At 36.8% G+C, this 26,269-nt stretch overlaps 1 protein-coding gene across 3 annotated transcripts in view; it reads left to right on the forward strand.

Annotated features, from left to right (window-relative positions):
• Nucleotides 1-26,269, forward strand: part of HPSE2 (heparanase 2 (inactive)) — a 786,995-nt gene that overhangs the window by 494,731 nt on the left and 265,995 nt on the right. For all 3 annotated transcript variants that reach the window (XM_032134711.1, XM_032134691.2, XM_032134716.2), the window contains one exon: nt 11,579-11,750. In XM_032134711.1, coding sequence (XP_031990602.1) covers nt 11,579-11,750 — 172 coding nt within the window. The remainder of the gene's footprint in view (nt 1-11,578; nt 11,751-26,269) is intronic.

Consider the following 26,269-nt stretch of genomic DNA (forward strand, 5'->3'; position numbering starts at 1 on the left):
CTGCCTATGAGCCTGTAAAATCAAAAGCAAGTTAGTTACTTCCTAGATAAATGGTAGTACAGGCATTGGATAAATACAGCTGTTCCAAATGGGAGAAATTAGCCAAAACAAAGGGGCTAATGGCCGCATGCAAGTCTGAAATCAAGCAGGGCAGTCAAATTGTAAAGCTCCAAAATGATCCCCTTTGACTCCATATCTCACATCCAGGTCACGCCGATGCAAAAGGTGGGTTCCTGTGGTCTTGGGCAGTTCTGCCTCTGTGGCTTTGCAGGGTACAGCCCCACTCCTGGCTGCCTTCATGGGCTGGCATTGAGTGTCTGGCACTTTTCTGAGGTCTACAGGGTGGTGGCCCTCTTCTCACGGCTCCACTAGGCAGTGCCCCAGTGGGGACTCTTTGTGGGGGCTTCAACCCCACTTCTCCCTTTCACACTGCCCTAACAGAGGTTCTCTATGAGGGCTTCACCCCTGTAGCAAACTTCTGCCTGGATATCTAGGCATTTCCATACATCCTGTGAAATCTAGGCGGAGGTTCCCAAACCTCAATTCTTGACTTCTGTGCACCTGCAGGCTCAATACCACGTGGAAGCTGCCAAGGCTTGGGGCTTGCACCTTCTCAAGTCACAGCCTGAGTTGTACCTTTGCCCCTTTTAGCCTTGGCCAGAGTGGCTGGGATGCAGGGCACCAAGCCCCTAGGCTGCACAGAGAAGGGAGGCCCTGGGCCCAGCTCACAAAGCCATTTTTTCCTCCTAGGCCTCTGGGCCAGTGATGGGAGGGACTGCTGTTTAGGTCTCTGACATGCCCTGGAGACATTCTTCCCCTTGTCTTGGCGATTAACATTTGGCTCCTTATTACTTATGCAAATTTCTGCAGCAGGCTTGAATTTCTCCTCAGGAAATGGGTTTTTCTTTTCTATCACATAATCAGTCTGCAAATTTTTGAAACTTTTATGCTCTGTTTCCCTTTTAAGACTGAATGTTTTTAACAGCACCCAAGTCATCTCTTGAATGCTTTGCTGTTTAGAAATTTCTTAGCTGGGCACAGTGGCTCAGGCCTGTAATCCCAGCACTTTGGGAGGCCAAGGTGGGTGGATCACCTGGGGTCAGGAGTTTGAGACCAGCCTGACCAACATAGTGAAACTCCATCTCTACTAAAAATACACAAGTAGCTGGGCATGGTGGTGCATGCCTGTAATCCCAGCTACTTGGGAAGCTGAGGCAGGAGAATAACTTGAACCTGGGAGGCAGAGGTTGCAGTGAGCCAAGATTGTGCCATTGTACCATTGCACTCTAGCATGGGCAATAAGACTGAAATTCCATCTCAAAAAAAAAAAAGGAAAAAGAAATTTATTCTGCCAGATACCCTAAGTCATCCCCTTCAAGTTCAAAGTTCCACATATCTCTAGGGCAGGGGCAAAATACCACCAGCCTCTTTGTTAAAACATAGCAAGAGTCACCTTTACTACAGTTCTCAACAAGTTCCTCATCTCCATATGAGACCATCTCAGCTTGGATGATTTCTTTCTTTGTTTTTTTTTGAGATGGAGTATCACTCTGTCACCCAGGCTGGAGTGTAGTGGCGTGATCTTGGCTCACTGCAACCTCTGCCCCCTGGGTTAAAGCTATTCTCCTGCCTCAGCACACAGATGTGTGCCACCATGCCCAGCTAATTTTTTATATTCTTAGTAGTGACGGGGTTTCACCATGTTGGCCAGGCTGGTCTTGAACTCCTTACCTCAAGTAATCCACCTGTCTCAACCTCCCAAAGTGTTGGGATTACAGGCATGAGTCACTGTGCCTGGTCCTCAGCCTGGATTTCATTGTCCATATTATTATCAGCATTTTGGTCAAAGCTATTCCACAAGTCTCTAGGAAGTTCCAAACTTTCACACATTTTCCTGTCTTCTTCTGAGCCCTTAAAACTATTCCAACCTCTGCCTGTTACCCAGTTTCAAAGTTGCTTTCGCATTTCTGGTATCTTTATGGCAGTGGCCCACTACCTGGTACCAATTTACTGCATTAGTCTCTTTTCATGCTGCTGATAGAGATATATCGAAGGCTGCATAATTTATGAAGAAAAAGAGGTATGGTACTGTAATGGTGGATAGGTGACATTTTGCACCTTTCAAAACTCACACAACTGTACAACACGAAGAGTAAACCCAAATGTAGACTATGGATTTCAGTTAATAATGATGTGTCAATAGTAATTTGTCATTTGTAACAACTGTATCAGACCAAGGCAAGATAATAATGGGAAATTGTGTGTGTGTGTGTGTGTGTGTGTGTGTGTGTGTGTGTGTGTGTGTAAGGGACAAATTATATGGGTACTTTTTGTACTGTCTGCTCAATTTTTTGTAAACCTAAAATTGCTCTAAGAATAAAAATAAAGTTTATTAATTAAGAAAAAAGACTGTGAGTCATGATGAAGACCTACTTCTTGGAAATATGAATATCATTTGCAGGATTGTTTCACTCATATTAAGGACAACACAAGAAGCAGTTAAAAGAATATTTTGGACAAAATATTTCATGTCTCCAAAGAGGATATACAAATGACAAACAAGTACATGAAAAGATGCTCAACATCATTAGCCATCATGGAAAAGCAAATCAAAACCACAATTAAATACCACTTCACACTTACTAGGATGGCCAAATTTTAAAAAGGAAAAGTAAAGTAACAAACGTTGACAAGGTTGTGGAGAAACTGAAACCTTCACACACCGCTGGTGGGAATGTCAAATGGTACAGCCACTTTGGAAAACAGTCTGGTAGTTCCTCAAAAAGTTAAACATAAAATTACCAAGTAACCCAACAATTCCACTTCTAGATACAAATCCAAGTGAAATGAAAACATACATCCATACAAAAACTTCTACATGAATGTTAATATCAGAATTACTTTTAATAGCAAAAAAGTGGAAACAACCTAAATGACCATCAATTGATGACTTGATAAATGAAACATGACAAATACATACAAAGAAATACTATGTGCTACAAAATGGAATGAAGTACTGATACATTCTACAACATGGATGAACCTTGAGAAGATTATGCTGAATGAAAGAATCCAGTCACAAAAGACAACACATTGTATAATTCCCCTTATATGAAATGTCCAGAATAGACAAACCTACAGAAACAGAAAGTAGATTAGTGGTTGCTTAGGGCTGGGGAGCCCATGAGGGGTGAGGGGTGACTGCTAAAGGGCACAGAGTTTTTTCTGGGATGATTAAAATGTTCTAAAGTGTGTTGTGATGGTTGCACAACTGTGTGAAAATACAAAAAACTATTGAATTATACACATTAAATTGGTGAATTGTATGTGTTTTATATCTCAATGAAGCTATTTAAAAGGAATAACGTGTTTGTCTTTTATTTTGAAGAGTATAAAATGCCTATTTCTTGCCACTGGTTGATTACAAAGACTTAGTGTTACTCCCTTAGAGGTTTATATTTGTAATTATCAGCAATATTGTCATCCTATATTTGCATAGTATTTAGTTTATGTAGCACTTCCAAATAGACTCTTGTATTTGGACCTCAAAATGCTAAATAAAGTGCCTGATAAAGTATTACATAAATGAAGAAACACATTCAAAGAGGTGAAGTGAATTGCTAACGGCAGCAGTAAGTACCAAATCTGTCAGGAACTTGGGAAATCTAATAGAAAGTGAAGTACTTTTTCTACTACCCTACGGTTATTACTTTTTAGATTATATTTAGATTTCTTGGCTTTCTTCACTAGGTTAGGGAGATACAATGGTAAATAACAGGCCAGTCATGGTGGCTAATGCATGTAATTCCAGCACTTTGAGAGGCCAAGGTGGGCAGATTGTTTGAGCTCAGGAGTTTAAGACCAGCCTCGGAAACATAATGAAACCCCATCTCTACAAAAGAATTCAAATAATAAGCAGAATGTGCTGGCGTGCACCCGTGGTCTCAGCTACTCAGATGGCTGAGGTGGGAGGATCACTTGAGCCCAGGAACTCAAGGTTGCAGTGAGCCAAGGTCACACCACTGCACTCCAGCCTGGGTAACAGAGCAAGACCCTGTGTCACACACACACATACACACACACACACACACACACACACACACACACACACACGTAAATAACAGATGAATATAGCCGCCTACATCCTTATAGAAGAGATAGATATTAAATAGAAGGACCTGAAAACAGTTGCACTTCCCTAGTGACTAATGATGTTGGGCACCTTTTCATGTACTTACTAGCCATTTCTACTTCTTAATTTGTGAAACATCAGCCCAAAGCTTTTGCTCTTTTAAGTGGGTTATTTATTTTATTCTTGAATTGTAAGAGTCCTTTATATATTCTGGATACAGGCATTTTTTAAAAAATTCAAGTATATGATTTGCAAATAATTTTTTTACTTCATCTTCTGTAATTTGATGGCATCTTTTAGTGCAAAAGCTTTGAATTTTGATAAAGTTCAATTTATGAGTTTTTATTTTATGGATTATACTTTTGGTGCTATAATCTTTGCTTAATCCAAGATCACAAGGAGTTTTTTCCTATATTTTCTTCTAAAAGTTTCATTGTTTTAGCTCTTACCTTTGGTCCTAAATCTATTAGGAGTTAATTTTTGTGTACATTGTGAAGTAAGGCTATAAATTAGTCTTTTTGCATGTGGATATAGAGATTCCCAGTACCGTTTATTAAAAAGACCATTTTTTCCCTACTTACTTATCTTGGCACCTTTGTAAAAAAAATCAATTGACCATAAATAGTTTTATTTCTATACTCTTAATTCTGTTCTGCTGATCTGTATGTCTTTCCTTTTGCTAGGACTACATTGTCTTAATTACAATAGCTTTACAATGAGTGCTAGAATTTGGAAATGTAAATCCTCCAACTTTGTTCCTTTTTTTTTTCAAAATTAATTTGGCTATCCTAGGTGTTTGCATTTCCATGTAAAATTTGGGATTAGCTTATTAATTTCATTAAAGCCTCCTGGAATTTTAATGGAGATAGCATTGAATCTATAGATCAATTTAGGGAGAATTGCCGTCTTAACAATACAAAATCTTCCTTATCACGAGCTTAGATTATCTCCCCATGTATTTAGTTTTTAATTTATCTCAGCAATGTTTTGTAGTTTTCAGTGTATAAGTATTGTACTTCTTTTGTTAAATACTTGTTCTTAAGTATATTATTCTTTTTGATGCAATTGGGAATGGAATTATTTTTATAATTTCATTTTTGGATTGTGTATCAATAGTACTTAGAAATATAACTGATTTTATAAATTGATATTGTATCCCCTCCAACCTTGCTGAATTTTTTCTTTAGATTTTGTATTTTTTCCCCTCCCGTGTGTGGATTCCTTAAGATTTTCTGTATGTAGGATCATATTGTCTGAGAATAATAACAGTTTTACTTCTTCCTTTCCAATTTGGATGCTTTTTATTTCTCTCCCTTGCCTGACTGCACTGGCTAGAACCTCTAGTATAACTGTTGACTCTTAAGTGGCAAGAGCAGACATCCTTATCTTCTCCTTAGTCTTAGGGGCACACAGTCCATATTTCACCATTAAGTATGATGTTAAGTCTAGGTTTTTCTTAGATACCCTTTATCAAGTTGAGGAAGTTCCCTTCTATTCAGTTTGTTGGGAATATTTATCAGGAATGGGTGTTGCATTTTGTCAAATGAGTTTTGGTGGTGTTGTTGCAGCTATTGAGATGATAATTTAGTTTTGGTCTTTTGTTCTATTACAATGGTATTTTACATTAGTTAAAAGGCTTTAGTATAAAATCAACCTTGCATTCCTGGCATAAATCCCACTTGGTCATAGTGTATAATACTTTTCATATGTTGCTGGACTTACTTTGTAAATATTTTGTTGGGGATTTTACATATATGTTATGAGGAATATTTGTCTGTAGTTTTCTTGTGATGTCTTTGTTTTCTTGTTGTTGTTGTTGTTGTTTTTGAGAAAGGGTCTCACTCTGTCACCCAGACTGGAGTGCAGTGGCACAATCTCGGCTCATTGCAAACTCTACCTCCCAGACTCAAGCGATTCTCCTGCCTCAGCCATCTGAGTAGCTGGGATTACAGGTGTGCACCTCTACTACCTGGCTAATTTTTGTATTTTTAGTAGAGATGAGGTTTCACCATGTTGGCCAGGTGGGTCTTGAACTTCTGACCTCAAATGATACACCTGCCTCAGCCTCCCAAAGTGTTGGGATTACAGGCATGAGCCCCTGCACCCAGCATCTAGTGATGTCTTTGACTGGCTTCGGTGTCAGGGTAATATTGGCCTCATAACTAATAAGTTGAAAAGTGTTCCCTCTTCCTCCATTTTCTGAAAGAGTTTGTAAAGCGTTGGTGTTTCTTATTTAAATATTTAATAGAATTCACCAACTAATCCATCCAGATCTGGGCTTTCTTTGTGGAAAGATTTTTAATTACTACCTCAATGGGTTTTCGTTGTTGTTATGTGTCTGTATAGATTTTCTATGTCTTATTTAGTCAGTTTTAATAATTTGTGCCTTTTTTTGAAATTCACCATTTTATTTAAGTTTTCTAAATTATTGGCACAAAGATGTTCATAGTAGTTCCTTATCAACTTAATTACTGTGAGATCCTTTAGTGGTGTTCCCTTTTGGTAATCTGTGACTTCTCTCTCTCTTTTTTTGGTGGTCAGTCTAACTAAAGGTATATCAGTTTTGTGGTCTTTTCAAATAACCAGCTTTTGCTTTCCCTGAATTTTCTCTATTTTAAAAATATCATTGATATCTACTCTAATTTTTATTATTTCATTCCTTTATTTTGCTTAGATTTAGTTTTCCCTTCTTTTTTCCTTTCTTAAGGTGGAAACTTAGGTTATTGATTTGAGATCTTTGTTCATTTCTAATATAGGAGCCGAAGGCTATAAATTTCCCCCTAAAGCATTGCTTAAGCTGCATCCCATATCTTTTTATGTATTTTATTTTCATTTTTATTCCACTTTAATTTTTTTTATTTCCTTGTGATTTCTTCTTTGACCAATGTATTATTTGTTAAATTTTCAAATATTTGGGGATTTCTCAATTTTTGTTGAATTCCAGTTTAATTCTATTGTGATTAAAGCACATCCATTGTATGATTTTAATCCTTTTAAATTTATGAGATTTGTTTTATGTCTTACAATATGATCTGTCCTGAAGGATGTTCTCTGTGTACTAGAAAAGAATATGTATCCTGCTGTTGTTGGGTGGAGTATTCTGTACATGGCAATTAGGTAAAGTTAGCTGATAGTGCCAATGAATCCTTCTATATTCTTGCCAATTTTTTTATCCAGTCGTTTCATCTATTATTAAGAATGTAGTGTTAAAGTCTCCTTCCATTGTTCTTGAATTTTCTATTTCTCTCTTCAATTTTGTTTAATGTATTTTGGTGGTGTCGTTAGGTATATATATGTTTCTAATTGTTATATCTTCCTGATATTGAGACCTTTCTTCTCATTATAAAATGCCTTTTATCATTATAAAATGCCTTATATTATCTCTAGTAATGTTTTTATCTTAAAATCTATTTTTTCTGATATTAGTATAGTTATTTCTGCTCTCTTATGGTTATTGTTTTTATAGTCTACCGTTTTTAATTAATTAATTAATTAATTAATTTTTTGAGACAGAGTCTCGCTCTGTCAGTCACCCAGGCTGGAGTGCGTTGGTGCAATCTTGGCTCACTGCAAGCTCTGCCTATCAGGTTCACGCCATTCTCCTGCCTCAGCCTCCCAAGTAGCTGGGATTACAGGCACCCACCACCACACCCGGCTAATTTTTTGTGTTTTTAGTAGAAACAGGGTTTCACTGTGTTAGCCAGGATGATCTCGATCTCCTGACCTCGTGATCTACCCATCTTGGCCTCCCAAAGTGCTGAGATTACAGGTATAAGCCACCATGCTGCAGCCTACATAGTCTACCTTTTAAAAAAAAGCTTTACCTTCAATCTGTTTGTGTTTTTGAATCTGAAATGTGTCTCTTATTAGGATCTATTTTTTATTCAGTCTGATAATTTCTGCTTTTAATTGGAGTATTTAATCCATTTCCATTATTTAAGATTGTTGATATAATTGACTTTACATGTGCCATCTTGCTGTTTTCCATTTATCTTGTGGCATTTTTGTTCCCCTGTCTCACTTTTCATGCCTTTTTGTGTAAAAGAAATACTGTCTAAGGTACTGTTTTCATTGTTCCTTTCTTTTCTTTTCTTTTCTTTTGTTTCACACAAGGCCTTGCTCTGTCGCCCAGGCTAGAGTGCAGTGGTACAACTACAGCCCACTGAAGCCTTAACCTCTTGGGCTCAAGCAATTCTCCCACCTCAGCCTCCTGAGTAGCTGGGACTACAGGTGCATGCCACCACACCCAGCTAATTTTTTAAATTTTTTGTAGACATGGGGTTTCACTATGTTGCCTAGGATGGTCTTGAACACCTAGGCTCAAGCAATCCTCCCACCTCAGCCTAGCAAAGTGCTGGGATTACAGGCATGAGCCACCACACCCACCCTGTTTTGTTATTTTCTTAGTAGTTTCTTATTACAATACATGTTAACTCTTCACAATCTATTTTCAAGTAATACTAACTTAATTCTAGGTTTGCTTGTTTGTTTTGAGACAGAGTCTCACTATGTCACTCAGGCTGGAGTGCAGTGGTGCAATCTTGGCTTACTGCAACCTCTGCCTCCCAGGTTCAAGCGATTCTCCTGCCTCAACCTCCTGAGTAGCTGGGATTACAGGCACCCACCACCACGCCAGGCTAATTTTTGTATTTTTAGTAGATACGGGGTTTCACCATGTTGGCCAGGCTGGTCTCAAACTCCTGACCTCAGGTGATCCACCCACCTCTGCCTCCCAAAGTGCTAGGATTACAGCTGTGAGCCACCATGCCTGGCCCTTAATTCTAGTTTAATACAGAGACTTGTTTCAGTACAGTTTCATTCCCCAGTCCTTTGTGCTATTATTATTCTAAATATTATATCTTTATATTTTATAAGCCCAACAATACAGTTGTATATTTTTGTTTTATGCAACTGTCTTTTAAATCAGTTAAGAGAAGAAAAGAGTAATGAATATTTTTTAGTTATTCATGTAATTACCTTTATTTATGTCTTTTATTTCTTTGTGTGATTTTGAGTTACCATCTGGTATCATTTTATTCCAGTCTGAATGACTTCCTTTCTTATTTCTTATAAGGCATATTTGCTCACAACAAAATCTCTTCTCTCTGTTTTTCTCAGAATGTTTAACTTTGCATGCAGTTTTCAAGGATAGTTTGCTGCATATGGAATTCTTGGTTATCAGTTTTGTTTTGTTTTCTTTCAGCATTTTGAATATATCATCCTACCATCTTCTGGCCTCCATTTTTTTCTGATAAAAACTCAACTGTTAATCTCATTGTGTTCTCTTGTATGAGATTAGTCATTTAAGTTCAATAATTTTCTTTGACTCTTTTTTATAATTTCTTTTTCTTTATGTATATTTCTATTTGATGGATCATTAACATTATACTTTCCTTTAGCTCTTTATTATTTTTAGTTTGTTTTTTTTTTGTTTTTTCTTTTTTATTTTTTGTTTTTTTGAGACAGTGTCTCACTCTGTCACCTAGGCTGGAGTGCAATGGTGCAATCTGGCCTCACTGCAACCTCTGCTTCCCAGATTCAAGCAATTCTTCTGCCTCAGCTTCCCAAGCCAAGTAGCTGGGACTATGGGTGCATACCACCATGCCCAGCTAATTTTCATATTTTTAGTAGAGACAGGGTTTCACTGTGTTGGCCAGGCTGGTCTTAAAATCCTGACCTCAAGTGATCCATCTGCCTCGGCCTCCCAAAGTGCTGGGATTACAGGCATGAGCCACTGTGCCCAGACTCTCTTTAGTTCTTGAACATATTTATAATAAGTCTTTGTCTGCCAAGTCTAATATTTAGGCCCCCTAAGAGGCAGTTTCTATGTTTTTTGCTGGTATGGGTCAAACTTTTCTATTTTTTTCGTGTATAATAGGTTTTTTGTTGAAAACTACACATTTTAGGTAATATACTGGACCAACTCTGAATTCTGTATTTCCATACCATAGGTCCTGGACTAACTCTATAGAGTCTGTCTCCCTTGAGTCATGTAGCTACTGATATCTCTTAAGTTTTTTTATTTCTTAATCATTTTTTAATTGTTAAGACAAGCCTCCTGGGGGTTGCACTTGAGTCACCATAGCTTAATGGTGAGCTGAGGATTGATCAGAGGTTTTGCTTAATTCTCTTGAGCCAGTAAGCCTTCCACCTTTTGCCAGTGGATCTCTCTGTTGGTTGGGAAACACATTAAAAATTTAGGCCTTTTACAAGTCTAACTGGGATTTTACTTTCAGTCATGTAGTCTGATGTTTCCTTCATAAGCGTCCTAGGTTTCACACTTATCTGGAAATGTGTGGATAGCTAGCTATCCTCCTACTATCCACACTACTATCCTGTAGTCCCTCCTAAGCATATTTAGCCTTCTAGATTACAAGGGGTATGTGTGAGATTGTCAAGGTTCACTGTGGCTGCCTTATTCCCCAAATTTTCCTATTATATTTCTTGCAAGTCTACAGGTTTATTTCTTGTACCTGCCAGTATCATATTCTCAAGCCAGCTGAGATGTTGGCCTTTCCTGGGGTATGCACACCATTCCAAATCAAATTAGGCTCCTCCAGCTGTGGAGCTGCTGGTTTGGGGGAATTTTTCTCCCCTTTTAGAACTACCAAGGTAATGGAGGCTGGAAGAGGAGGCTTTGCTCAAAATTATTTCAATTAGCTACCTTGTTAATGAATATTAATATTTTTTCTGACTTTTTGGCAGTGAACATCTTTATGAAGATTTCACTTCTTACCGTATGTATTAGTTTTCTAGGCTTGCCATAACAAATTATCACAAATTTCATGGCTTAAAACAACAAAAATTGCTTCTCTGATATTTTAGGAGGCCAGAAATCTGAAATCAGAGCATCAACAGGGTTGGTTTCTTCTGGGAGTTTTGAGAGAGAATCTAGTCCATGCCTCTTTCCTAGCTTCTGGTGGCTGCCAGCAATGCTTAGCCTAGCAACATCTCTCCAATCTTTGTTGTCACATGGCATTCTTCTGTGTCTGTGTATCTGAACTTCCTTCTCCTTTCTCTTATAAAGACAGAAGTCACTGGATTTAGGACCCACTGTAATCTAGTATGACCTTATCATAACTAGTTACATCTTCAAAGATCCTGTTTCCAAATGAGCTGACATTCTGAGATTCTGGTAGATATAAATTTTGGGGCAATCCAGTATACCATTCATTATGAAGTAGCACCTGAAAATCTGTATGGTCTCTGGTGTTGATTAGGTTATCTTTTTGTGAAAATTAGTTTGAAAATGAATGGAACAGCAAGCTAACTTGACCTTTTTTTGTTTGGGTGGTTCTTTAAGTTAAAATAATTCACACCCACTTTTTTATTGTTTTCTTTTTTTTCATACTATTAAGAAAAAGGCAGAGAGATCTGTGGACACGAAAGTGTTGGCAGAGCCTTCACACTTCTCAACTCTGACTTACATGTCTGCTTTTAATCTAGAGCCAAATAACTATCGGACCATGCATGGCCGGGCAGTAAATGGCAGCCAGTTGGGAAAGGATTACATCCAGCTGAAGAGCCTGTTGCAGCCCATCCGGATTTATTCCAGAGCCAGCTTATATGGCCCTAATATTGGGCGGCCGAGGAAGAATGTCATCGCCCTCCTAGATGGGTAGGTCAGATTATTTAGCTTTTCTTATGACATTGTTCATTTAATGAATTAATGTATTTGCATTTCTCCTGGTTATTTATTTATTTATTTATTTTGGCCTTAAGAAAAAAGGAGGGACTCTTTCCATAGTGGCTTCACCCACTCCAAGTCAGAGATTCTCCATCTTTCTCATCATTCTAGGCCTTCCATAGTCGACAGGGGTTGGTGGGATGGGGAAGGTATATCACAATCTCTAGGATGGGTCGGAAAGGAAACATTGTTTGAAAAACCACAATTAATATTATGCATCTTATAGCATCATTTTATATTTTTAAAACAAAAAAAATTACTCTATACCAGTGTCCTCTTGTAGAAAGTGAAGCTTTACAAAATCTTGGCCAGCAAAGCTGGGTTAAAAAGTTGAAAAACACTACAAATACTGGTAGATTAAAGGTCTTAATAGGCCTATTAGCAGATATTCTAGAGAATTGCTACCACTTTTCCTATTTAGTTTTGACTGAATCTGACAATCGTTTTTTAAAATCACTTAAGGAAAGATACTGATCAGGAATTTTTCTTTTATGCGTCAGAAAAAAAATAGAGATTTATCTCTCAATGTATATGTACTAAATATACAGTGAAATATAACTAGAAACACATAAACATCTCCAGCAACTTGAACTAACAATAACAAAAATGTCAGCACTCTAAATTACCAGCTCTGTATTCCTTTCTAATCCTCCTGGTTATACAGATATAATTTTACATAGTTGTGATCATTGTATATGCATCATTTTGAGTGCTGCATTTTTTACTCATTGCTTCACATGACCCTTATTTCTACATAGTTCTCATATTGTCATTCTTAATAGCAATAAAATATACCATTGCATTAATGCACCAAAGTCTGCCTAAGCATTCCCTCACTGTTGGGCATTGGACTGTTTCCAAATTTTGCTTGTAATATATAGCACAGCTATAAACATTTTTATACAAATCGGTTATTTATTTCTTTTGAATTACATCCTTGGGCTATATTCCAAAAAGTAGGGTTTCTTGGTCAAAGTATATGATAATTTTTATGACTTTTATATTTGTTGCCAAATTTTTTTCAGAACAATTTCATCAGATTTCAGGGCAGCAATGTATCAGTATATCTTTTTCCCCAATATCCTATAGCAATGAATGTTGTCAATTTTATTAATTTACCCTATTTTAATTAATGCAAGATCATGTTGCATGGTTGTTTAAACTTGAATTCTGTTAACTATGAAAATAACTCAGCATTTTCAAATCCTTATGTTTTCTTGTTTCCTCTTATCCCAAATTTGGTTAGTAACACAACAACCATTTTGCCTGAGACCTAGACATGGAAGCCGTTTTAGGTCAGTCTTTTCCTTTATTCACACATTCAATTAGTTATTAAGTACTGTAATTTCTGATTTCTTAATATCCCTCATATCCCATTTACTTTTCATTTTTATTTTAAACCTTATTGTTTTTAATCTTAAATGATTTCTTGGTATCTAGCTAGCCTCAAACTCTAATAATTTTTCCATATAGATTCCTGAGTAGTTATTTTTTATTGTTGTTTTTTAAACATAGAGTCTCACTCTGTCAGCCAGGCTGGAGTGCAGTGGCGTGATCTCAGCTCACTGCAACCTCCATCTCCTGGGCTCAAGCAATTCTCCTGCCTCAGCCTCCCGAGTAGCTGGGATTACAGGTGTGTGCCACCACACCTGGCTAATTTTTGTATTTTTAGTAGAGATGGGGTTTCACCATGTTGGTCAGGCTGGTGTTGAACTCCTGACCTCAGGTAATCCACCCGTCTCAGCCTCCCACAAGTGCTGGGATTACAGAGTAGTTTTTTTTTTCTTTTTTTTTTTTTTCAGTTGGTTTGTAGTCTTCTAGTCTTTTCTTTTTATTTTATTTTATTTATTTTATTTTATTATTATTATTATTATACTCTAAGTTTTAGGGTACATGTGCACAATGTGCAGGTTTGTTACATATGTATCCATGTACCATGTTGGTGTGCTGCAACGTCTGGTCAAGTCACTTCTGCTTGAAATCCAAACCCTTTCAGATGCACTCATGACCTTTAGGGTCTGCACCTGCCTAAATTTGCAGCTAATAAGCAGTGATACTCCCTTGTCCTTTAATTACATCTAACTACATCAAAGTACAGTAAATTTTTAATGTAAATTTTGGAAGATGCCATACTCTTTTATACCTTTACATCTTTTTATTTTGTGTCATTTTGTTAAGAATATCAGCCTCTGCTCTTGTTTTTCTCCTTTCTCTAGATTTTCTCTGACATGTTGAGGCAGGATTTCTTAGGGCCTCCTCTGTCCTTGCATGGCACTGTATTTTTCTGCTATAGCACTTATCAAATTGATGATAACATTTGTTTATATATCTGCCAGCCATGATAAACCACAGAGTAGGGTCAGGACCCCATTTGTTTTATTCATTCTGTATCTTCAGAATCTAGGAATATAGTAAGTGCCTTATAAATGCTTGTTGAATGAGTAGTACCTGTCTTATTCAACAACTGATTTTAAGGTCATCCAACATAAAAACAGTATGCATAATTGTAATTATGAAGCATTGAAAAGCATTGTATAAGCATTGTATAAGTAATGATTTTATAAATCATGATGACTAACTTCAGTTTTATGAAACTATGCCAATGTCTAAGTTTTTAAAAAATTTTATTGATACATAAAAATCATACGTATTTGTTGTACATTATTTATGACAATTTTTTTATTATTTCTTTGTGTTGGGAACATTCCAAATCTCTTCTAGCTATTTGGAATATACAATAAGCCACTGTTAACTATTGTCACACTACTGTGCTATTGAACACTAGAACTTATTCCTTCTATCTGTGTTTTTGTACCCATTAACCAACCTCTCTTCATCCTCCCTCTCTCCTTTCCTTCCTAGCCTCTGGTTACCACCAATTCTCTACCTCCGTGAGGTCCACTTTTTCATTTGCTCCTACATGTGTGTGAGAACATACAATATTTGTCTTTTTGTGCCTGGCTTATTTCACTTAATATAATGTCTTCCAGTTCCATCCATGTTGCTGAAAATGACAGAATTTCAGTCTTTTTATGGCTGAATAGTATTCCATGTGTATATATACTACATTTTCTTTATCCATTCATCCTTTGATGGACACAGGTTGATTCCACATCTTGACTATTGTGAATATTGCTGCAATAAACATTGAAGTGTGCATAATCTTTTTGATATACTGACTTCCTTTATTTTGGATATATACCCATAGGTGGGATTGCTGGGTAAGCTTTTTTACTGAGGTAGTTACAGAACTAAACCGGACTGTCTTTCCAGTTAGGATATGAACTCTATGAAGACAGAGATAGAATCTTCATGTTTGTATTTAGTATCTTCAGGGATTAGCCTGTGGCCTGGAAAATGGGAATTACTTAACAAAATGCTTATTTTATTGTTTTCATTTCCTCATTTGGGAACTGGCTATTCTGAATCATCAGTTTTATCTAAAGGCATGAGAATTACTATTTAGAGTTATATCAGTTTCTTGTTTTTCTTTTGTAAACTTTTATGCATCATCTATGTAATGACAATTTTATCTTAATCTAGTGTGTTTCTTGTGTGTGTCCTAAAACATGTTTTTATTGTTTTAGAAGTTTCTTTTCATTATGATTTTTCTTGTCTCGTATTGTTCAACAAGCTCTGCCTACAAAATAGAAATCCTAGTCAAAAGGAGATTTATCTAAAAAAATTACATATCCAATAACAGAGAAAAACCTATACCTCTACCTTGACAAATCTACTTAGTCCCTAATTTTTAAAAATGAGTACAGGCAAACCTCGTATTTATTGCGCTTCACATATATTGAATTTTTTATAAATTGAAGGTTTGTGGTACCTCACTTCATGTCTCTGTGTCACATTTTGGTAATTCTTGGAACATTTCAAGCTTTTTCATTATTATTATGTCTATTATGGTGATCTGTAATCACTGATCTTTGATGCTGCTATTGTAATTATTTTGGAGCACCATGAACTATAAGATGGCAAACTTAATCAATAAATGTGTGTTCTGTCTGTTCCACCCACCAGCCATTCTCCCATCTCTCTCTCCCTGTTCTCAGGCTTTTCTATTCCCGGAGACGCAACAATATTAAAATTACACCAATAAATAACACTACAATGGCTTCTGAGTGCTCAAGTGAAAGACTGACATGTCTCTCATTTTAAGGCAGAAGCTCAACACGATTAAGCTTAATGAGGAAGGCATGTTGAAAGCCATGACAGGCTGAATGCTAGGCTTCTTGTGCCAAACAGTTAGCCAAGCTGTGAATGTAAAGGTAAAGTTCTTGAAGGAAATTAAAAGTGCTACTTTGGTGAACACAAGAATGATAAAGTGAAACAGCCTTATTGCTGCTATGGAGAAGGTTATAGTGATCTAGATAGAAGATCAAACCAGCCACAATATTCCCTAAGCCAAAGCCTAATCCAGGACAAGACCCTAACTCTCTTCAATTCTATAAAGGCTGAGAGAGGTGAGGAAGCTACAGAAGGAAAGCTGGAAGCTAGCAGAGGTTGGTTTATGAGGTTTAAGGAAATAAACTACCTCCATAACATAAAAAGTACAAGGGGAAGCAGCCAGTGCTCTACAGAAGATGCAACTAAGATAATTAATGAAAGTGACTACACTAAACAACCGATTTTCAAGATAGATGAGACATCCTTCTCTTGGAAATCTGAAACTCTGAAAATCATAGGGTCTCTATGAATTATGTTAAATCTACTCCACCTGTGCTCTATAAATGGAACAATACAGCCTGGATAACAGCATATCTGTTTACAGCATGGTTTACTGAATAGTTTACACCCACTACTGAGACCTACTGCTCAGGAAAAAAAAGATTCCTTTCAAAATATTACTGCTCATTGACAATGTGCCTGGTCACCCAAGAGCTCTAATGGAAATGTACAAAGAAATTAATTTTTTTAAGCCTGCTAACTCACCCTCCATTCTGCAGACTAGAGATCAAGAGTAATTTTGATTTTCAAGTCTTATTATTTAAGAAATACATTATTTGAGAAGTACATTTTATAAGGCCATAGCTGCCATAGATAGTGATTCCTTCTCTGATGGATCTGGGCAAGGTTAATTGAAAACCTTCTGGAAAAGACTCACCATTCCAGATGCCATTATGAACATTTGTGATTCATGGGAAAAAGTTGAGATAGCATTATTAACAGGAGTTTGGAAGAAGTTGACTCTAGCCCTTGTGGATGACTTTGAGGGATTCAAGACTTCAGTGGAGTAAGTAACTGCAGATGTGGTGGGCATAGCAAGAAGACTGGAATTAGAAGTGTAGCCTGAAAATGTGACTCAATTGTTGCAATCTCATGATAGAACATGAATGGATGATGAGTTGCTTATAAATGAGCAAATAAAAAGATTTCTTGAGATGGAATCTACTCCTGATGAAGATTCTCTGAACAGTGTTGAAATGATACAAAAGGATTTAGAATATTATGTAAACTTAGTTGATAAAATAGTGGCAGGGTTTGACAGGATTGACTCCAATTTTGAAAGAGTTTCTACTGTGGGTAAAATGCCATCAAACAGTATTGAATGCTACAGAGAAGTCTTCCATGAAAGGAAGAATCACTTAATGTGGCAAACGTCACTGTTGTTTTATTTTAAGAAATTGCCACAGCCATCCCACCCTTCAGTAATCACCACCTTGATCAGTCAGCAGCCATCCATATCAAGGCAAGACCCTCTATCAGCAAAAAGATTATGACTCACTGAAGGCTCAGATGATCGTTAGCATTTTTAGCAATAAAGTATTTTGAATTAAGGTATATACATTGTTCTTTTAGACATAATGCTGTTGCATACCTAATAGACTATGGTATAGTGTAAACATGACTCTTATATGTACTGAAAAACCAAATAATTTGTGTGACTCTCTTTATTGTAATATTCACTTTATTGCAGTGGTCTGGAACTGAACCTGCAATACCTCTGTGGTATGCCTGTAGAGAGCCAAAGATCACAAGACACAAAACAGAAATCAGTAGCATGAAAGATAAAAACCAAGATAAATTAATTAAACAATTGACCCAAGAAGAATTATAATTCAAGATCCAGTGCTTTAAAAATAAAAATCTGTAATTGGTTTCCTTATAATGATATAGAAAGATATGGTATTTATGGAGTAAAAACACATTTCTATGAAAAAGCTACGAATCAGTACAAAAAGATCATTTTGAAACTAAATATATTCTTGCTGAAATTTTCTAATAAAGTTTAAGGAGTGATTTCTTAGATACAACACTAAAGGCAAATGTGATAAAATATATCAATGATAAATTGGACTTTACCAAAACTAAGAAGTTTTGTGTATCAAATGACACCATCAAGAATGTGAACAGATAACATGCAGAATAGGAGAAAATATTTGCAAGTCATATATCTGATAAGAGAATGGTATCCAGAATGTATATAAAGAATTCTTACAACTCAACAATGAAAAGACAAATTACCTAACTAAAATATGGACAGAAAGGATTTGAGTGGACATATTTCCCAAGTTATACAAATGGCCAATAAGCACATGAATAGATACTTAACATTGTTAGTTGTTAGGGAAATGCAAATCAAAACCGCAGCGAGATACCACCTCACATCCACTAAAATAGTTATAATCAAAAAGACATACAATAACAAGTATTGGAGAGGATGTAGAAAAATTGGAACTCTTATACAGTGCTAATGGGAACATAATATGGTTCAGCTGCTTTGGAAAACAGTCTGGCAATTACTTAAAATGTTAAATGTAGTTCACATAAGACTAAGCACTTCCTAAGAGAAATAAGAATGTATATCCACACAAAAACTTGTACACAAATATTCATAGCAGCAGTATTCATAATAGCTAAAAAATAGAAACAATCCAAATGTTCATCACTTGATTAATAGATAGGGAAAATGTGGTATATCCATACAATTAAATATTATTAGACAATGAAAAGAAACGAAGCACCAATACATGTTACAACATGGATAAACCTTAAAAATATTATGGTCACTGAAGGAAGCCAGTCACAAAAGGGCATACATTGTATGGTTCCTTTTATATTACATGTCACAAATCAATAGAAACAAAACATAGTTTAGTAGTTGCCTAGGGCTGGTGAAGATTGTGGGAAATGAGGAGTGTCTGTAATGGATACAGGGTTTCTCTTTGGAATGATGAAATATTCTAGAATTAGATTGTTAATGGTTGCACAACACTTAAAATATAATAAAAACTATTGAATTGAACACTTCTCTGAGTGAATTGTATGATATGTAAATTATATTTCCAAAAAGAGTTTAAGAGTCTAATAAAATATTTAGAAGATAAAAGATAAAGCTCCTATACACAGAGATTTATACGGAGACAGAGAAATATTACTGATATAGAGAATCAGTTAAGGATATCCAACAGCTGGCTTATAGGAGAGCCAGATCCCAAAAGAAGAAAGAGAAGTATGGTTACAGAAAGAATGAAAACTTTACCAACCTTGACAATATAAAAGTACAGGGACAGTTGATAGAAATAGAAGGTAGAAATGAAGAGAAAAAATACCATATGTGAAGGGTGATATCCTTATATAATATATGGTGATTCAGAAAATATTGTCTAAACTATTAGAATAATAAATGGAGAGGTAAAGGAGAGGGGACCCAGTAAACCAAGCACATGGAATTTGCTTGACTCTTGGTTAGAATGACTTATGGCAGCACTTTCTTAAATATGCTCTGGAGAATATTACTTCTACAGGATAATAACATTATGTGGAGGAAAAAAAAATAAAATGTTCCATGGTCAAGTAAGCTTGAGAAATGCTGGGATCCACATATTTACTGAAACACTTACCTGTGCTTTTAATATATTAGTTTACATTCGGAATCTCCAAGAAGCAGATTTGGCATGCAGAATTTTCTGAATTTTTTTGACCACAGCATCTTACTTTCAGAGACCATCTTGAGGGATTAATGTTCCACTAACATGTTTGGATCACATTGACTTCGAATATGCATTCTGGATTCAGTGGGTGATGGCAGTAAAGGAAACATTCAAAAAAGAATTACAATTTGGAGAATTCAGAGAACCTGGATTGCCTCAATACCCTCATTACTACTCTACTTGTGTGCATCTTGTCCCCCTCCTATCTGTTCACTCAGTTGCCAGAAAAATCATTTACAGACCTAGTTCATATGATGTCAGTCACTTGCTAAAGACACTTTAATGACTTTTCATTGCTCTTAGAATAAAATGTAATCTCTTTACCATGGCCTGCAGGGCTCTACAATGAATGAGCTAGCCTCTATCCAGATCTTCATTTTTATGTTCTACCACATTCTCTTTTTCTTACCTCACTCAGTCCTTATGGGCCTGGTTATGTGCTAAGATAGTACCATGCTCGAGCAGTCTCCTCCCCACATGGCTGGTTTCTTCTCATCCATCAGAATGCTTCCTTGAGTCATCTAGCGAAGTAATTATCTATCTAAACTAACAGGGTATAGATAGTTATACTTTGTAACTATATATTTATTGTTTGTTTGCTTGTCCTTTATAGATTATAAATTCTATGAGGGCAAGAAGTATGTTGTATTTACTATTGTATATACAGTGCTAGCAACAAGCCTAGTACATAGTAGGTACTCCAGTTTGTTGAATGAGTGAAGAATGAAGAATGGAAGTTAAACCAACATTCTACAGAGTTGCTAGTGGAATATTCTAACCTGAACCTGTGTTAGAATGGAAAGCTAGACAGAGTTTTCTGCTCCTATCGTGGCTCAAAGAGCTGTGGGAAGCATTTAAATTTGAGCAAAGGAGACAGAAGCAGGACAAAACTAGGAAGCAAATAATGGTCTTTGCCATCATGGCAGACCACATGATATACACTATATGTTCAATAAAACAGAAATAGAAAAATTGCCATTTTATATCCAGATTTCTGTCTTTAGTTGTGTCTAATCACCAACACTTCCACTAAGTGCCTAATCCTGATTTATCAATTCCATATTTTCCTCAAAGCATGGGTAGGTATGAAGGCTGTGTAAGTGGATGAGAATGGAAATTTTACTGTATTCCTATACACAGACTTCCATTGCGGCTTTTATGGGCCCAAGGCACTTTTGATTTAATGAGTCCCTTCCTTAAAGACATATTAAAAATTATATTTACACTCCATTGATATAAAGACATATAACAATTTTTTTCAACCTTAAACTTGTTTTTTTTTCTTCTAATTTTAACAAAAAAAAAAAAAGTGGTCTATGAAAGTGTTGTGGTTCCCAGGCAGTGTGCCTACTGTGCCTAATGGACAAGTCAGTCCTGCCTGTACATGCCAAGAAGAGAATTCAAATAGAGACAAAGGTAATTTTGGATATTTAATTGCTATGATATCCACTCAAGACATCAGTCTCCTCATAGGTGGATAGTAATAAGTTATTTAAGATGTCCCTTTCATGTTTAACTTTTATGAGTTCTGTGATAGTTTAGCACATGACAGACAAGTTCCTGATTTATTTTCCAATACATAACAGTAGCCTTCTGTTTTCTCTAATAGTGAATCAATATAGCAGGATGGTGAAGAGCCTACACTTTGGAACTAGATAAGACCTGGATTATTGATTACCTGAATTGTTTTCGTTGTTGTTGTTGTTGTTGTTGTTGCTGTTTTGACACAAGGTCTCACCCTGTCACCCAGGCTGGAGTACAGTGGTACACACATAGCTCACTGCAGCCTCTAACTTCTGGGCTCAAGCAATCCTCCTGCCTCAGCCTTCCAAATTGCTAGAATTACATGTGTAAGCCACCATGCCTGGCCATGTATGAATGACTTTGAGCCAGATACTTCAAGTCTCTGGGTCATCTGGAGCCTCAATTGTTAACAACAGATATATTTGCAAGATGAAAAGGCAGGTTTCAGTCTAATAGCTTTTTTGCATATGACTCAATGTAGCTTTCTAAGCAGTTCAGAGAATTGAGTGAGGAAAGGAACTAGAAAGATTAGCTACAATAACGTGTCAGTATAATGAGGGTAATCATGGCTCTTTTCTGTCTAAAAACCTGCTTATACCACTTTCTTGTTTGGAGCAGGAAGATGCACAGCTGGGTACAATCTGGTGCACAGAGTAATTATCACGATGTTATTCCTAATAATTGTTCTGTTTTATTTCAGCTATGAAACAGTTTTATGACTTGACCAAATTACAGGAGGAGAGAAGATAACAATATATTACTCTTAGTTTATAAGATGAAAATTTCCATCTCTCCACCTCTAGAGAGACCAAAGCTGTTCAGTGCTCATTAACAGGAAAGTCCTGTATACTGCAAAGGTCTGCTCCCTAGCTGAGAATTGTGTTAATGACCAGTTACTTCTAAACTTGCTTTCGTTTACTTTTATTTTGTTCCTGAAAAGGCCTTCTTTGCTGATTGAGAAAGCAGACTACTCCTTTACCCAAACTCAAGCTTTTGAGTTACTGTCATTATAATGGAGGATGTTTCTCTCTGTCTCTAATACCAAAGAAGTCAGTCTGTCGAGCATTGAAGATGGAGGCTGGAGTCCTGAAACATAGACTTCAGTTTGACACTTTACTAGTCAGATGGTCTTGAGAAATATTCTTCCTCACTTTCTTATTTTCCAGTTTTTCCTCTCTTCCCTCTTCTTCTTTCCCTCACAACCCTGCTTTCCCCTCCAAGAATGCTCTCCCCTTATAGGTGCTGCTAAGATCAGAATTTGTCAGAAGTGTGGTCCATGGTCCTCCTGCATTAGAAGCACCTAGAGGGATTGCTAAGCATGCAGCATGATTCTTAGGCTCCAGCTCAGACCTCCTGAAGCAGATGTGTGGGGATGTGAGCCAGATATTGGCATTTTGAATAAAGACCTCAAAGAATTCTTTACACACTAATGTATGAGAACTACTACCCTGTAATATAGGCAAAGCAAGTTTTATTATCTTTATTTTACAGATCAAAGAATGTAGGTGCACAAATATTAAATGATTTACAAAGCTCAAAAACCAGAACCAAGAAGAGGAAACTGACATTTATGGAGTGCCAACAGTGTACCAGGCACTACCTTTGTTTCTCGTTTTCTTGTTAATTCTCACAACACTTTTGGGAAATAGGTTCCGTTCTTTCCATATGACACGGATCAAGGAGGTTAGACAACTTACCCAAGGTCACATGGCTAATGAACTGTGGAGCCAGGTCACAAATCAGATAAGTGTCTGACTCTGGGGCCCATTCTCTTGCTATTCAGTGATGCTATTTTTCTGAATCTTCATCTTTCAATTAAGCTAAATAGTCTAGCACACAAAATAAAACACAGTTCTTCTCCATCTCAGTTCCTCAGTGTTCACACTTACAGTCAGGTTTATAGCAGGGCTTGAGCTCCAAAAGAAAAAGTTTGCTTTTTCATGTGAAATCCATAACAAAATCTTGATGCATTTTCCTCCTTCTCACCAGGCTCTACAGCCAGGTCAAATCATTTCAGGTTATTAGAGCCTCCTTTGCTTGAATCCAAGTCTTTACAACTTCCTCAGCAGCATTTTGGACTGTCAAGGAGTTGTGTATCATGATCTTCTAACCAGCACCTTCCAACTCCAGCCAGAGCCTTCCAGATCTCTTTCATCATCTTTTCTCATCATCCCCCATTTCCTTGTCTTTTTCTTCTTTCCAATCAAGCAAATCTATTTGGTCCTCCTATATGTGTTATTCTCTCACATCTGCCTCTGTCTTTTTCCAGACATTGTCCTATAGCCTCCCATCTCTCAACCCTTCACTGGCAGCAAATAGGCTTCATCTTGGGGGCCAGTTTCAGTAAACAGGGCCTGGCACTCTATCTTGAGAAAAACTCTTACGCCAATTGTGAGATAAATGAGGGATTATTGAGCTCTCTTACCATAGGCTCAGCAAAAAGGAACGACACCACATGTAGTACAAATTTGCCAACTCTGCATGGTTATAACAAGGGCTTTAGAATCAGAATTGGGTTTGAATCCCAGCTCTGCAATTAACTGCCTATGTGATCTTGAGTACAGTTTCTTATCTAGAAAATGAGACTAATAATACCAACCTTATAGAGTTGTAAAATATATAATCTTCTTACCAAATGCCTGTCAATCGGCAAATGGTAATTAACTTACTTTTTCCTTTCTTCATTCAGGATTCTCCTTAAATTAAACTGCCAGGAAGTAACTTTTATCAACAAGATGGATTGGTCAAAGAGTCTCACCCATCTTAATTCCTGTATATTTAAGGCTCTATAAACCTATCAAACTAAGGGAAACATAAGCTCCAAGGGAAGCCTAAATAGAGATGTGCACTAGCCATTAAAGTCAACAAACATATAACTACATACTATTTATTGGTCTACTGCCAATGTGATATTATTAATATACATAAATAGGGATGGGGAGAGGAGAGGCAAGGAGTGAGTAAGGGAGAAAGAAATGGAGGACTGAAGGTGAGGGAGAGAAAGGGAAAGGGAGAAAGAGAGAGAGAGGTCAATATTTCATTTCTTCTATGTAGCACCCAGTCTAGCTCAACATATAATTAACCATGAAAAAGTAAGTGGCTTTGGACCAAATGAAAGATGCCCCAAAATATTGTTTATCTAGAGTTCAGCCTGGTTTACTATAACTCAGGATGAATTATTTTCTCACAAGCTTTCCCTGGGCTTTTGTGTAGAACGGCTGTCACATCTTATTTGTGTTAGTTAACATAACCAAAAATTCTCTTTGTGGACAGGAAAGATCAGGCTGCTATGCTCTTATTAAAGTATGTACTCAGTTAGATATCCAGTTCCTGGTGAAGGATTTATCCCCTTTCCTGGGAGCAAAATTCAGAAATCAGATTTTAGGGTTGCAATCTGTGATCCAGAAGTAGAAATCAAACCCCAAAGACCATGAGTAAAGATGGGCCTTATTATAATAGAGAGTTGTGATATGCCCTGGGAGAGAAGGCTCAACAATATTTCAGATACGTCATATGTGCAGGTGGATAACAAAGGAAAGAAATTCTCCCAGATTTGGAGTCCCCTGTAGAGGGGGAAGGAACTCTCACAATGAAAGGAGATATTTTGTTCTTTTCTATAGTAGCAGAATGGCCCTGATGGGAAGGCCCCCAAATACTGAAATGTCTGCCTGGCACTGGCCAATTTCATTAGATACAGGCCCTGTCCTCTTCCCTCTCTTATACTTCTCTGTGTGACTGGAGATCAGCATGAGAGCAAAGACCCCTTGTCCTCTGAGATCATAGTCCCCATTTCTGTCACCATAATTCAGCCATGGAAGCATCCAACCTTGGAAAACCAAGATCTTCCACTCTTGTCAGTATTCACAGCCTGAGTCATCATTAACTTGTACCTTCATAGACCTAAATCTAGGGATTAGAATAGAAGTGAATGGTAGAAAGTCCTTGGATAATACCAGACCCTAAACAGAATTTCACTCTCCCAGTGGAATTTCACTCCTGACAGCACTATTCCATGTGCATGTTATTCCACCTCTAATATTACTGTTGCTGAGCATTTTGCAGCTGTGTTGAAGTTGTTCATTTATGTGGTTTGGACCAGTTTCCGAGAAACAGGCAGAACTAGAGAGCAGAACAATCTATCAATGTTAGATTTGAACAAAGAAAATAATGATCTTTTTGGAATTGTCCTCCACAGTGTCAATACAGATATAAAAATGGAGTATAGGAATGGTACAGATTTCTGCATATAAGATATAGAAAGCCTAATGTTCAGGGAAGGTTCATGGGGGCAGGGAGAATACTCCAAACTCATTGACTGTACTATCTGTTCTTCAGAATTGTATCTAATTATTTTTCTTCATGTGTTATTTCTGTGGTTGGCTTTCCTTTTCTAGTTTTTAAAAAATATAAATATTATTCGAAGACTTCTGGAAACAGAATAGTTGTCCTATTTTAGATGAGGTCTTTCTAAAAAGAGAAGGATGTGTTTGGTCATCTTGCTAGGATTTGGAAATGCATATTTTGTTTGACATTGTTTGCAAATTTGATTTTTTCCTCCTCAAACTAAGTGTAGAAATGCTTCCATATGGTTGAAGTTGATCTCATCATTTTGTTAGAAAGGAAAAAGGAAAAAATGTAGCTTACAGCAATTTTTACATGAGCACATACTTAATAATGGTGTTTCCTCAAAGTTAGCTAAAACAACTTTTCTACTGCTTCAATATACCACTAAGGTTAAAAAGATAATATAATTTGTCTAAAAATATTAAATTGTGATTGAAATTTTTTTTTTTTTTTGAGACGGAGTCTCACTCTGTCACCCAGGCTGGAGTGCAGTGGCACCATCTCGGCTCACTGCAAGCTCTGCCTCCTGGGTTCATGCCATTCTTCTGTCTCAGCCTCTCAAATAGCTGGGACTATAGGCACCCGCCACCACGCCCAGCTAATTTTTTGTATTTTTAGTAGAGACAGGGTTTCACAGTGTTA

This window comes from Hylobates moloch, unplaced genomic scaffold (genome assembly GCF_009828535.3).
Source record: "Hylobates moloch isolate HMO894 unplaced genomic scaffold, HMol_V3 SCAFFOLD_3, whole genome shotgun sequence".
Lineage (NCBI taxonomy): Eukaryota > Metazoa > Chordata > Mammalia > Primates > Hylobatidae > Hylobates > Hylobates moloch.